This window comes from Geotrypetes seraphini, chromosome 2 (assembly GCF_902459505.1).
Source record: "Geotrypetes seraphini chromosome 2, aGeoSer1.1, whole genome shotgun sequence".
NCBI classification, from domain to species: Eukaryota; Metazoa; Chordata; class Amphibia; order Gymnophiona; family Dermophiidae; genus Geotrypetes; species Geotrypetes seraphini.
In genome coordinates, this window is record NC_047085.1 from 513,909,645 (window position 1) to 513,921,990 (window position 12,346).

A 12,346-nucleotide genomic window follows, 5' to 3' on the forward strand; every position below is an offset into this window, starting at 1 on the left:
GAAATTGAAAGGGGACAGGTTTAGAACAAACGCTAGGAAGTTCTTTTTCACCCAGAGGGTGGTGAATAGATGGAATGTGCTTCCGGAGGCTGTGATAGGCAGGAGCACGTTAAAGGGCTTCAAAGAAGGTTTGGATAGGTTCCTAGAGGACAAAGGGATTGAGCGGTACAGATAGGAGTAGAGGTAGATTATAGGGATAGAAGTAGAGGTAGGATATAGAAATAGTCAGGGACCACGGCTCAGGCAATAGGCCTGAGGGGCCGCCGCGGGAGCGGACCGCTGGGCGAGATGGACCTCTGTTCTGCCTCAGCGGAGGCAACTTCTTATGTTCTTATGAAAAAGCGGGGGTGGGTATTCTGTTTGCTAATCATCTCAAGATTGTCCCAGAGAAGGAAAGGAGGTATGGGGGGAGGGGGGAGGTGGATAATTTGGATGGGGCAGATTAATGGAGAGGTGGTTACCTTGATTAATTTGTATGCCCCTAATTCTAGGCAGGGCCCGTATTTGGATGAGGTTTTGGCCAAAGTACTGCAGGTGAAGAAAGGGTCTGTGTTGGTGGGGGGGATTTTAGTTTAGTTGCAGATCCTCGCTGGGATTCCACGAGTTTGGAGGGGGGACCGATTGAAGGACAGGCAGCAGCTACGGCATTTTATGGATGTTCTTAACATTGTAGACGGGTGGAGGTTACGGAATTGGCAGGGGAAGGATTATACCTATTATTCCCCAGTCCATGGGGTGTATACTCGGATTGATGTGTTATATTTAGATAAAGGATGAGGGGACAGGTTTCTAGCTACGTATATTGAGGATATTGGGTGGTCGAAACATGCTCCCATATGGATGGATGTGCAGTGGGGGACTCCGAGAGTGGGGGGATAGGTACTCGAGATTGAATGATAGTTTACTTAAAGACCCATTGGTGGTGCGCCAGGTTGAACAGAGTATATTAGATTTCCTAGAGCATAACAATGTGACTCAGTACAACCGAACATCAATCTGGGAGTTTGAAGGCTGTACTTCGGGGGGAACTCATCTCTCTGGCCATCCATAAGAAACGGACTAAACTGCAGAAGGAGCAACGCTTGAGGGAGTTGCTGTGCCAGTTAGTGACCCTACATAAAAGGGGACAAGGGGGGGATGGTATTCAATTGCAGACCCGGGAGGCTCGGGCGGAATAGGGGAAATTAGAAAAGGAGATTAAATTTAACTTGGAACGCTTGCGCCTTCGTTATTTTGAGGCAGGCTTAGGCTTAAACAAACACAATCTAATATTATGGGGATCCAGGATCGCTTGGGGAAGATGTTGACGGCAGAGGCTGCTATTCAACGGAGGTTTCGAGAATTCTATCAGAAACTCTATACACCTGAGGCTCAGGGGTCTGAGGATGCTATTCGGTATTATCTTATGGAATTGGGATTACCTTCCTTAACAGAGTCTGAGGCTCGGGGCCTGGATTGTGATATCACGCTAGAGGAGGTCCTTGGGGTGATACGTCAGCTTAAACTGGGGAAGTCACCGGGGTTGGATGGATTCATGGGCTTATTTTACAAAAGCTATTGGTGTTAGTGGCTCCGCTCTTGGTACAGATGTTTAATGATCTGTGGAAAGGATCCTAATTGCTTATTTTCATGCGGTTGGCGGGTATCACGATTCTACCTAAACCTGGGAAAGATAGTATTCAGTGTGGGAGCTACTGGCTCATCTCCCTTTTGGGGATTGACACAAAAATTATGGCCCGGCTGTTGGCTAATAGATTATCGGTTCATATGCCGACGCTCATTCATCCTGATCAAGTGGGGTTCATGGGGGGGAGACAGACGGCTGATGGGATCAGAAAGGTCTTGAATCTAGTGTGGCAGACTCGGAGGAGTGCGAACTCTTGAGTGGCGGTAACGGTGGATTGCTAAAAAGGCCTTTGATCATGTGGACTGGAAATTTATGGAGGCGGTCATTGGTCAGATGGGGCTGGGGTCTCGATACATAGCTTGGATTATATCTTTATATAATACACCCCTGGCCTGTGTTAAAATAAAGGGTATACTCATCCCCATTAGAATTTCAGAGGTGGATGAAGCAGGGCTGCCTGCTTTGCCTCTGTTGCTCGCTTTGGTAATAGAACCTCTGGTGCAAAAAATTAGATTGTCCGATAAGATCAGAGGCTTACCGGTCCGGGGCTGTGAGCATAAGTTATCCCTCTTTGCTGATATCTTAGCTATTGTGGAAAAGTTGGAGAGTTCGCTTCAGACCTTTCAGCATTTTGTCTGAATATGGAGCGTTGTCGGGGTTCAAGGCTAATTTAACTAAAACAGAGCTTCGAACATATCGGTTCCAGAATCCGAAATCCTGGGGCTTAAACGGGCAGTTCTCTTCAGGTGGGTTAAGGGGTCTATATGATATCTGGGTATCCAGCTAAGGGTTGATTGGCAGTCGATATTTCAGCTGAATTATGTCCCACTGATGACGGCGGTCAATAGGGATCTCGAACGCTGGGATAAGTTATATGTTTCGTGGCTAGGGCGCATGGAGGCAGTTCGGATGATGATTCTACCTCGGTTTTTGTATTTTTTCCAAGTTTTGCCTATTGAAATCCCTACACTATATTTTCAGCGGTGGAATCGGAGTTTGCTGAATTTCGTGTGGGGAGGGCGCAGACCTCGGGTTGCCCAATTTGCTATGTTTAAGTTTAAGGCGAAAGGGGGCTTGGGTATTCCACACTTGGAGCATTACTAACAGGCGGCGCAGTTGCGGGCGGGGGTTGAATGACATGATGTACCTCTGAAGTTGTGGGTGCAGGTGAAACAGGGATTGATGGGAAGTTATTTAGGGGAGCGGGAGTTGGGGTCCCTGATGTGGGGGAAAGGATTTTGGGGCTATTACTTATCCTTTTGCCAGGCAGGTGTTGGGCCGAGCTAAGGGGTTACACCGCCTCTCTTGAGATTTGCATCTGATTTTATACCGGGGAGAGAGGAGGGGGGCTCTTTAAGAGATGGGGGAGAAGAGGGCTGCATTACTTTGGCCAATTCCTGGAAGGGGAGTCCATTCGGGCCTTGCCGGTGATGCACACTATGTTCCAGCTGGAATCTGGGGACCTTTTCCCTTATCTGCAAGTGAAAAGCTATCTCATGCGGGCGCATCAGGCTGATTGGAATTTGAGATTGGAATTTGAGCAGCTGCTTGGGCTGCCTCTGCACAGTGGTTGTATATCTAAGTTCAGGTTGGGCAGACTGGATGGACCATTCGGGTCTTTATCTGCCGTCATCTACTATGTTACTATGTTACTAAGTTGTATCACAGAATACATAGGGACAGGGGGCACAAACCAACCTATATATTGGCCTGGGAAGCCGATTTGAGGCTAGTCCTGGAAGAGGAGATGTGGGGCCGGGTAGTGCATAGGATTTATCATGTGGCTCGGGCGCCTGTTTTGGTGGAAAATGCTTTGAAACTGTTAGTGAGGTGGTATATGACACCTGTTACCTTGAGTAAAATATCTTCCACCTCTAGTGATCTTTGCTGGAGGGGGTGTGGGCAACAGGGTACATTCTTCCATTTGTGATGGGGCTGCTCAGAGATTCAGACCTACTGGGGACTCTTCTTCAGGTACCACTAGAGGTGAGAGCAGATGTAGTGCTCCTGGGGATGCCCATGGGAGGGGTAGATGATACACAGGACAAATTGGTTCAGTTAGCCTTCACTGCGGCACGGTTGACTGTGGCTCGCTATTGGAAGAGTGCGTCTGGGCCCTCCTTGTACCTTATGTGGGACAAATTGGGCTGGGTATGTGATAGATATCAGCCCTTGGCCTTGTTGGCAAGGTCATGGCAACAATATGTGGATATTTGGGGTAGATTTTTGGCAGTGGAGGGTTTGGAATTGGGGACGGGTGCTGGGGTGTTGTGGAAGGCTTGGGGGGGGTCACAATGGTTTGTCTCTTGTTTAGTCTTCTTGGGTTGCTCTACGTGCTGTCTCGTTCTACTTGCTGTATTGAGGGTGCTTATCTTTGTGTGGTGTATTGTTGGGGACATGGATTCTAGGAGTTATGTCATTTTCTCTTGTTTACCGCTGTTGTGAGAGGGGGGATGGTGGAGGTTGGGTAGTTCTTTAAACTGGGGAAGGATGAGAGTGGGTGTGATGCTGACTATGTATATGAATGTATTGTGTGTGTTCTTTTGGAGGGTCCTGCTAAGGCCTCTGCTGGCCAGCCTCAGGTTGGAGATGGGCAGGATCAACAGGGAGTATAGTTTGACTGAGGTCTTTCTCTCTCTGAGGGAGATTTAACTGATTTGGACTTGGGAGAGGTGCTAGTGGGGGAAGTGGATGATCCCACAGCGCTGTGCCTGTGTCAGAGGGAGGAGTTGTCTTCTTTAGGTTCAAACAATTTTTATTGATGCCAACAACAGAGTAAGCAAAACAATGGCACACAAAGGGTGCACAACACAAAGAAAGATGCATCATATACAATACTATATCAAGCAGTAACAGGAACAGAGTAACAGCAACAAATTCCCCCACCACTCTACTCATGGCAAGGGAGGCCAGAGTCGACAGAATGGCAATCCGAGGTCCTGGACTCTGTTGAACCCCGAAGAAACCACTCCACCTCCCTCCCCCCACTCATCCCCAAAGAACATACCTATGAAAAATACCCAGAACCATTCTCGTGTTTTCTTAAATCTGATTGCTGACTAAAGTTTTTCCCACATTCTGAACAGGTATACGGTTTCTCTCCAGTGTGAATCCTTTCGTGACTTTTTAAAGCTGACTGATGACTAAAGCTTTTTCCAGATTCTGAACAGGTATATGGTTTCTCCACAGTATGAATCCTCTCGTGCATTTTTAAATTTGACTGCCGAGTAAAGATTTTTCCACATTCTGAACAGGTATATGGTTTTTCTGCAGTATGAATCCTCTTGTGCATTTTTAATTTACTTGACTGCCGACTAAAGCTTTTCCCACATTCTGAACAGGTATATTGTTTCTCTCCAGTATGAATTCCTTCGTGTTTTCTTAAATCTGATTGCTGATTAAAGTTTTTTCCACATTCTGAACAGGTATACGGTTTCTCTCCAGTGTGAATCCTTTCGTGACTTTTTAAAGCTGACTGATGACTAAAGCTTTTTCCAGATTCTGAACAGGTATATGGTTTCTCTCCAGTATGAATCCTCTCATGTTTTCTTAAATCTGATTGCTGACTAAAGTTTTTTCCACATTCTGAACAGGTATACGGTTTCTCTCCAGTGTGAATCCTTTTGTGAGTTTTTAAAGTTGACTGCTGATTAAAGCTTTTCCCACATTCTGGACAGGTACACAGTTTCTTTCTGGTATGAATCCGCTCATGTTTTCTTAAATTTGATTGCTGTTTAAAGCTTTTTCCAGACTCTGAATGGATATATGGTTTCTCTCCAGTATACATCCTCTTGTGCATTTTTAAAAATGAGGAATGACTATATCTTTTTCCACATTCTGGACAGGTATACAGTCTCTTTCCGGTATGAATCCTCTCATGGCTTCTTAAATTTGATTGGCAATTAAAACTTTTGCCACATTCTGGACATGTAAATTGCATCTCACTCTCATGGATCCTCTGAAGACACTTTAATCCTGTTTGATGATAAAAAAAAAGTTTTATCATAATATAAAGATGTAGAATATTTCTTTCCCATTTGGATTATTTTGTGCATTCTTAGATATAATATAAAATCTTTGATAAAGCTTTTCTTAAGTGTAATTAATTTTGTTCCTGCTTTTATTAACCTTATTTTAATTTCAAAAAGCAATACAATAAACAAAATAGATCAACATAGAAACAAGAACATAAACTCACCCAATTTATCAATATTGTACAGCAGTTCTTCAGTACAAAACACAATTATTTAAAACCAGAGGACTATCACCCCCTCTCCCCCTGACTGTAGACAAGGTAGGCATGAAAAAAATCTTAGCATGACTCAGAAGAACGTTCCATCCATTTTAGATAAGGGTCCCAAACTTCCTAAGGAAGAGTGATGTCAACTTAGACATACCAAAAATAAAATGCAGTTTACAGAGGAATTGTCGCCTAATCAGGGGATGAATCTGGCCGTAAATATATGAAAAGCAAGCTTAGGAAATTTAAGTGACATATGTAAGAGAGCACTTCCCGGAGACTATGCAAAATTTCAGAAAGTAGTTCAAAAACCATATCCCAGAAGGGGTTGAGACTCTGCTTGTATTAACCCTTTCATTGGCAGATGGTGAAAAGATGTTTTTAAGTACCTTTGATGTTGAACAAGAGCAACAAAGCCAAATAAAGGGTTAATTGTGGAACTGTTTGGGGTAAATATTCAGCCGAGGGCAGTGAGCTTTTTCTATAAAGCTAATAACTTAGAACTACATTAGTTCCAGATAGTCAATACTGAACCATATCCGGGTGACGGCTGGAAGTTGTGTGGATACAGCTGGTATCCAGTGCAGTGTCCACATAGCTAACTGGTCACAGGACTGGAATTTAAGTGGTGTTACTTGCTCAGTTAGCTATGTGGGTAGCACCTCTGTACATCAGCATCATTTCAGGGTCTGACCTGACTCCACCACCGCTTGGATCATGCTGGGTTGGTCAGCGCTGCTACTGCTGCTTGTATGAGGGACCATTTATTAATAATAATAATAATTTATTCTTGTATACCGCCATACCCAAGAAGTTCTAAGTGGTTCACATCCGTTAATTAAGATCCGCGATGACACACGGATTTACAAAATTTTGACAAAGTTACAAGCAACGAAGGAGGGAGCGTGGGAACGTTTTAACAGAGTTTTATCAAAAGTACAAGCAACATCGAAGGTAGGGATGAAGGTAAGAGAAAACGAGAGAGAGACCAAGTAGGGGGAGGGGGGGAAGGGGGAGAGCCATAGGAGCGGGGTGAGAGTGTTAAAGGGGTAGTTGCAGGTGGAAAGGGGTTAAAGGACCTGTTCGCAGAAAAGGTGCGATTTGAGTAGTTTTCTGAAGCTAAGGTAGGTGAGGGCCTCGAATACCATTAGGGCTAGCCAAGGGTTCAGCTTAGCCGCCTGGTAAGCAAAGGTTTTGTCAAGGAATCTTTTGAGATGATATAATTTTAGGGAGGGGAAGACGAACAACTGGATTCTGCGGGATTTCTTGTTGGTGAGATTCAGAGTGAAATGTTGATTGAGGTAACTAGGTAAAAGGCCAAAAGCTATTTTGTAGCAGAAGCAGGCGAATTTGAATAAGACTCTGGATTCGAAAGGCAACCAATGCAGTTGGTGGTAGAAAGGAGTGATGTGGTCCCATTTGTTCAGGCCGAAAATGAGGCGGACGGCAGTATTCTGGATCAATTTTAGTCTCCTAGTGGTTTTCTTTGGGGAGCTCAAGTAAATGATATTGCAATAGTCCAGTACGCTGAGAACGGAGGACTGTACCAGCAGGCGAAATGAGGAGTCGTCAAAGTATTTTTTTATGGTGCGCAGTTTCCAGAGCACCGAGAAGCATTTCTTGACAGTAAGATCGGTGTGATTTTCTAGAGATAGATGTTTGTCTAGTGTGACTCCCAGTATTTTTAATGTTCGAGGGGGAAAACCAGTCCTTTCACTTGGATTGTGGTGTCTTTGATTTTGTCATTGGGGGTGGCTAGGAAGAATTTTGCTTTGTCCGGGTTTAGTTTTAGTCTGTAGGAAATCATCCAGAGTTCTATCTGATTAAGTGTGCTTGTGATGTAGGTGAGTAGTTCTGGGGAGAAGCTGGTGAGTGGGATGGCTATTGTGATGTCATCTGCATAGATGAAGAATTTGAGCTTGAGGTTATGAAGGAGGTTACCCAAGGAGGCGAGGTAGATATTAAATAGGATGGGGGACAGGGGGGAGCCCTGCGGCATACCGCAGGAGTTATCCCAGCTATATGAGGAAGAGTCGTTTTTGAGTACCCTGTAGGATCTGTTTCGTAGGAACCCGTGAAACCAGTTGAGGACCTGGTCGGAGATGCCAATGTGGGTCAAGCATTCTAGGAGAATGTTGTGGTCGACTAGGTCAAATGCACTACTCAGGTCGAGTTGAAGGATCAAGGCGCTGGAGCCCTGGCTAAAGAGTGTGTGCAAGTGGTCAAGTAAGGCTGCTATAATGGTTTCGGTGCTGTGGTCTGCGCGAAAGCCCGATTGATTGTCGCTTAGTATGTTGAATTTATCCAGATATGCTGTGAGTTCAGCTTTTACCACCCCTTCTGCTATTTTGGTGAATAGTGGGATGCTAGCGATTGGTCTGTAATTAGATGGGGCGTTTGGGGGTTCTTTCGCGTTTTTTATGATTGGGGTTAACATAATATGGCCTTGCTCTGGTGGGAAGTTTCCTGAGGAAAGTAGGAAGTTAACCCAGGTTAGCATGTTGGCTTTGAAGTGGATCGGAGCAGTTTTCATGATGTTTGGGGGGGCAAGTGTCCAGTTTGCAGAAGGAGTTAGAATATTTGTTGTAGAATTTGTTGAAGGTTTTCCAATCGAGTATTGTGAATTGGTTCCAGTTTAGATCTGCTCTGGACCCTTGGTCTGGTTTGTATATGTTGGTGTCTGGAAGAATGGGAAAGAGCTCAAGGGGATTGGACGAGGTAGGTAAAGTAGATCTTAGATTTTGGATCTTGGAGGTGAAGAAATCAGCTAAGGTGTTTGCGGTTAATGTGGATTCTTCATGGTTGTTAGTGAGTGTCTCGATGTTGTATAAGTCATTAACCAGCTTAAAAAGGTTGCTACTGTTGTTTGTAAAGTCATCAATTTTGTGTGAGTAGAATTTTTTTCGTTTTTCCTTGGTAAGGTTTTTATAGGTTTTTAGTTTAAGTCTCCAGGTGACTCCGTGTTCCTGGGTTCCGGACTTTAGCCATACTCTTTCAGATTTTCTAAGGTCCCTCTTCATCAGTAGCAGCTCTGCGTCGAACCATCCCTCCTGCTTTGTAGTTCTGATTTGGTGGGTTTTTATGGGGGCAATTTTCTTTCTTGATTTGTTACCGCTGCTGCCAGGGTGGGTGGGAGGGTGGGAGGGGGGTTGGTGGGTTGGGTGGGTGGGGATTGGATTTGTATGCTATTTGAAAATTGTACTATGCTATGTTCATTGCTATGTTTATGCTTTAATAAAAATGATTTCAACATAAAATGTTTATACTGTCAGTGATCCAGACGGTCATAAGTTGTTCTATTTCTTTGCTTTGTTTTGTGTTCTTTTCGTAGTGAGAACAGAATTCCTCTGGGTCTATCTTTCCCCTGGTGGTGCGAGTTTTGATGTTTCTAGTTTTGTTGTTTTTTGAGGTTTTTTGTTGGCAGTCAATGGAAAAATCACAGAGTCTGTGATCAGACCATAGGGAGTCTGTCCAATTGGCTTGTCTCCAATGTAATTTTGGGCTGGAGGAGAAGGTCACCAGGTCTAGCTGATGACCTCTTTGGTGAGTTTTGATTGGGGGGGGAGTTTGAAGAAGCCTAGTTGGGAGATGAGTGACCAAAAATCCGATACTTCTGGTTGATCAAATTGCTCTAGGTGGATGTTGATGTCCCCACACAGTAGGTTGTATGGGCTTGTTAAGGAGTTAGTAAGTAAGGCTTCCGCAAAGTCCTCTTTGGCTAGAGTCCATTTTTTTGGTGGGATATAGAATAAAGTAATTGTTAGGGAGGCGGCCAGGGATTTGGAATTGAGAGAGCAGGCTAGTATTTCAGAGTTAGGAGAGGATTTGGTGTTGAGTACAGTGCAATTGAGCTGGTCTCTAAAGATTATTGCTAGACCTCCTCCTCTTCCCCAGGTTCTGGCCAGGGAGAGAATCTTGAATCCTGGGGGCAGACAGTCTTTGATTATGATATCCTTGTCTGAGTACAACCAGGTTTCAGTGAGTAGGACAAAGTCAGGGTTAGTTTCAATCAGTCAGAATGGCTTTGTTCCTCAGTGATCTAATATTTAGGTAGAAACCTAGTAGGTTCTGTTAGTTGGAGTGGGCGACTGGGTAATCGTGAGAGTAGGCTAATTTTTTTAGTGACCTTGGTTTTTTAGGGTAGGGCTTGTTAGGATTGCGGGAGGGTGGAGGGTTTGGGGGCGGACTGGTATTAGGTTGGTTCTGTGGAGTGTGGGGTGAGAAAGTAGGGACTTTTGGTTTTACCGAGCGGTATAAGGAGATGTGGACAGGTATGGGGGTTGAGGAATAAGGGTCTGCAGTGCAGGTCCTAAGGGTGATAAGATAGAGTAGAAGCAAAGCTGCACATTGATGGGAGTTAGGCCATGCCATGATTCCGCGCTCGAGGGGGAGAATTGAAGGGGTTTGGGAGGTCAAAGGGGGATGTTTAAGGGGTAAAAGATTGGGAGATAAAAATATATAATTTTTTTTTTTTTTTACAGACTAAGGTTATAGCAATGCAATAAGGTAAACAATGAGCAGTAATGTGCAGTACAGGCTAAGCAGGTTAAAGCAATGCAATAAAGTAAAACAATGAGCAGTAATGTGCAGTAATAAGTAGTTGTTATGCTTGTCTTAAGTAATTTAGATTCATGCAAGCAGTTTGGGGTCATGCAGTAGTTTAGAAGCGTGCAGTAATAAGCAGTTTTTATACTTATCACAAGTAATTTAGTGTCGTGCTGGAATCTTCTCTTCTCTGTTCCTCGCTTTAACTTCGCCGGCGAGCTGATGAGACTGGGTTGCAGGGGGTTTCAGGAGGTGGAGCTGGACTTCCACGCGTCCCGAAGCCTCTTCCCTGCACCGGGAGGGTCGGACTGAGTTGGGGCAGCTCCCGGTATCAATGGAGCTGCCCTGATGAGAGGAGAGCAAAAAGTTGAGCCGCAGGTGGTTTCGGATGGCGGAGCTGGACTCCCACACGGCCCGAAGTTCTCCCTCCGCAGCTGGAGTCTATTACTCGTTGGGGCAGCTCCCGTTATCGATGGAGCTGCCCTGAAGAGAATCGCAGGAAAGACTTGTGACTGCGGCTCTGCTCCTGTTTTTCAGTCTTGAATGTTGCCGAATAAACTTTCCTGAGTGCAGGTGATGTGACCCAAACATATCATTGCTACTCACTACAGAGTGATGATCAAATTGAATCGTGTCTTGTTCCTTGGGGTGAACTCTCGGGAGGGATTGGGACTTTCCCTGTGTTCCTGGCTGTTGTCCTTGTGCTCCTCTACAATACACAATCTTAGGCCATGACTTCTATCTCCTGTGGTCTTCTAAGCGGACCTTATTAAAGATCTAATAAGAGCTCCAACATTTAGATGTCTTATGCCTCATGGAGACGTGGCTGCGTCTGGGAGAGGAGGTGCTGTTACTACAATGCTCCTCCTCAGGGTTTAGGGTCTTTGATCGAAATCACCAGTCTAGAAGAAGAGGTGGGGGACTGGCAATTGTAATTTCACCCAAGGCTCAGGCAAAGGACCTATAGCATTTGTTGACTCTCTTCCTCATTCGGAAACTTTATTACTGAAATTTTCTTCTCCCTCAGCCAACTATTATTAGTTTATTGCCCACCCTCCCCCATGTGCATCTGAATGGCATAAGGTCTCCCAAACCACTGCAGATACGATCACTAGATTCCCGTCTCTTATTATTCTAGGTTCATGTGGACATAGCATCACATCCGAAGACCTCCAACTTCCTCACATTCTTGTCTGACTTAAGTTTACAACAATTCACGCCTTTTTCAACTCATCAGGTGGGTCACACCTTAGATTCAGTGATCTCCCATAGATAATCAAATTTTCCCCAATCCTTAAGAGCACTGCTCTGGAGAAATCTACTAGTAATTAACTCACAGATGATCAAATTTTGGATCAGGGAAAATTAGATCATCTATGGGTTAATTACTAGTAGATTTCTCCAGAGCAGTGATCTTAAGGATCAGGGAAAATTTGATCATCTATGGGTTAATTACTAGTAGATTTCTCCAGAGCAGCGATCTTAAGGATCAGGGAAAATTTGATCATCTATGGGTTAATTACTAGTAGATTTCTCCAGAGCAGCGTTCTTAAGGACCAGGGAAAATTTGATCATCTATGGGTTAATTACTAGTAGATTTCTCCAGAGCAGCGTTCTTAAGGACCAGGGAAAATTTGATCATCTATGGGTTAATTACTAGTAGATTTCTCCAGAGCAGCGTTCTTAAGGACCAGGGAAAATTTGATCATCTATGAGTTAATTACTAGTAGATTTCTCCAGAGCAGCGCTCTTAAGGATCGGTTTGAGGGATGTCATAGAGAGTGCTGGCTGTCAGCCTCCATTGGTTACTTGAACTGTTTTGAGGTCTCTTTGTACTCAGCAGTATGTGATGAGGTCCTTCCCTAGGGTCTACTCAGTGAACCTGGGGGAGAGCTTCTTTACCTTGTTTTGTTTGTATCCCTCTTAACTGTTGT

General features: G+C 44.6%; 1 protein-coding gene across 3 annotated transcripts in view; it reads right to left on the minus strand.

Annotated features, from left to right (window-relative positions):
• LOC117355249 (zinc finger protein 420-like) overlaps positions 1-12,346 on the minus strand; it is an 818,521-nt gene that overhangs the window by 173,793 nt on the left and 632,382 nt on the right. Inside the window, exon 3 of one of the 3 annotated variants that reach the window (XM_033933544.1) lies at positions 4,655-5,602. The exons of the other annotated variants lie outside the window; for them this stretch is intronic. Within the exon in view, the coding sequence (XP_033789435.1) occupies positions 4,655-5,602 (948 nt within the window). The remainder of the gene's footprint in view (positions 1-4,654; positions 5,603-12,346) is intronic. 3 annotated transcript variants of the gene reach the window in all.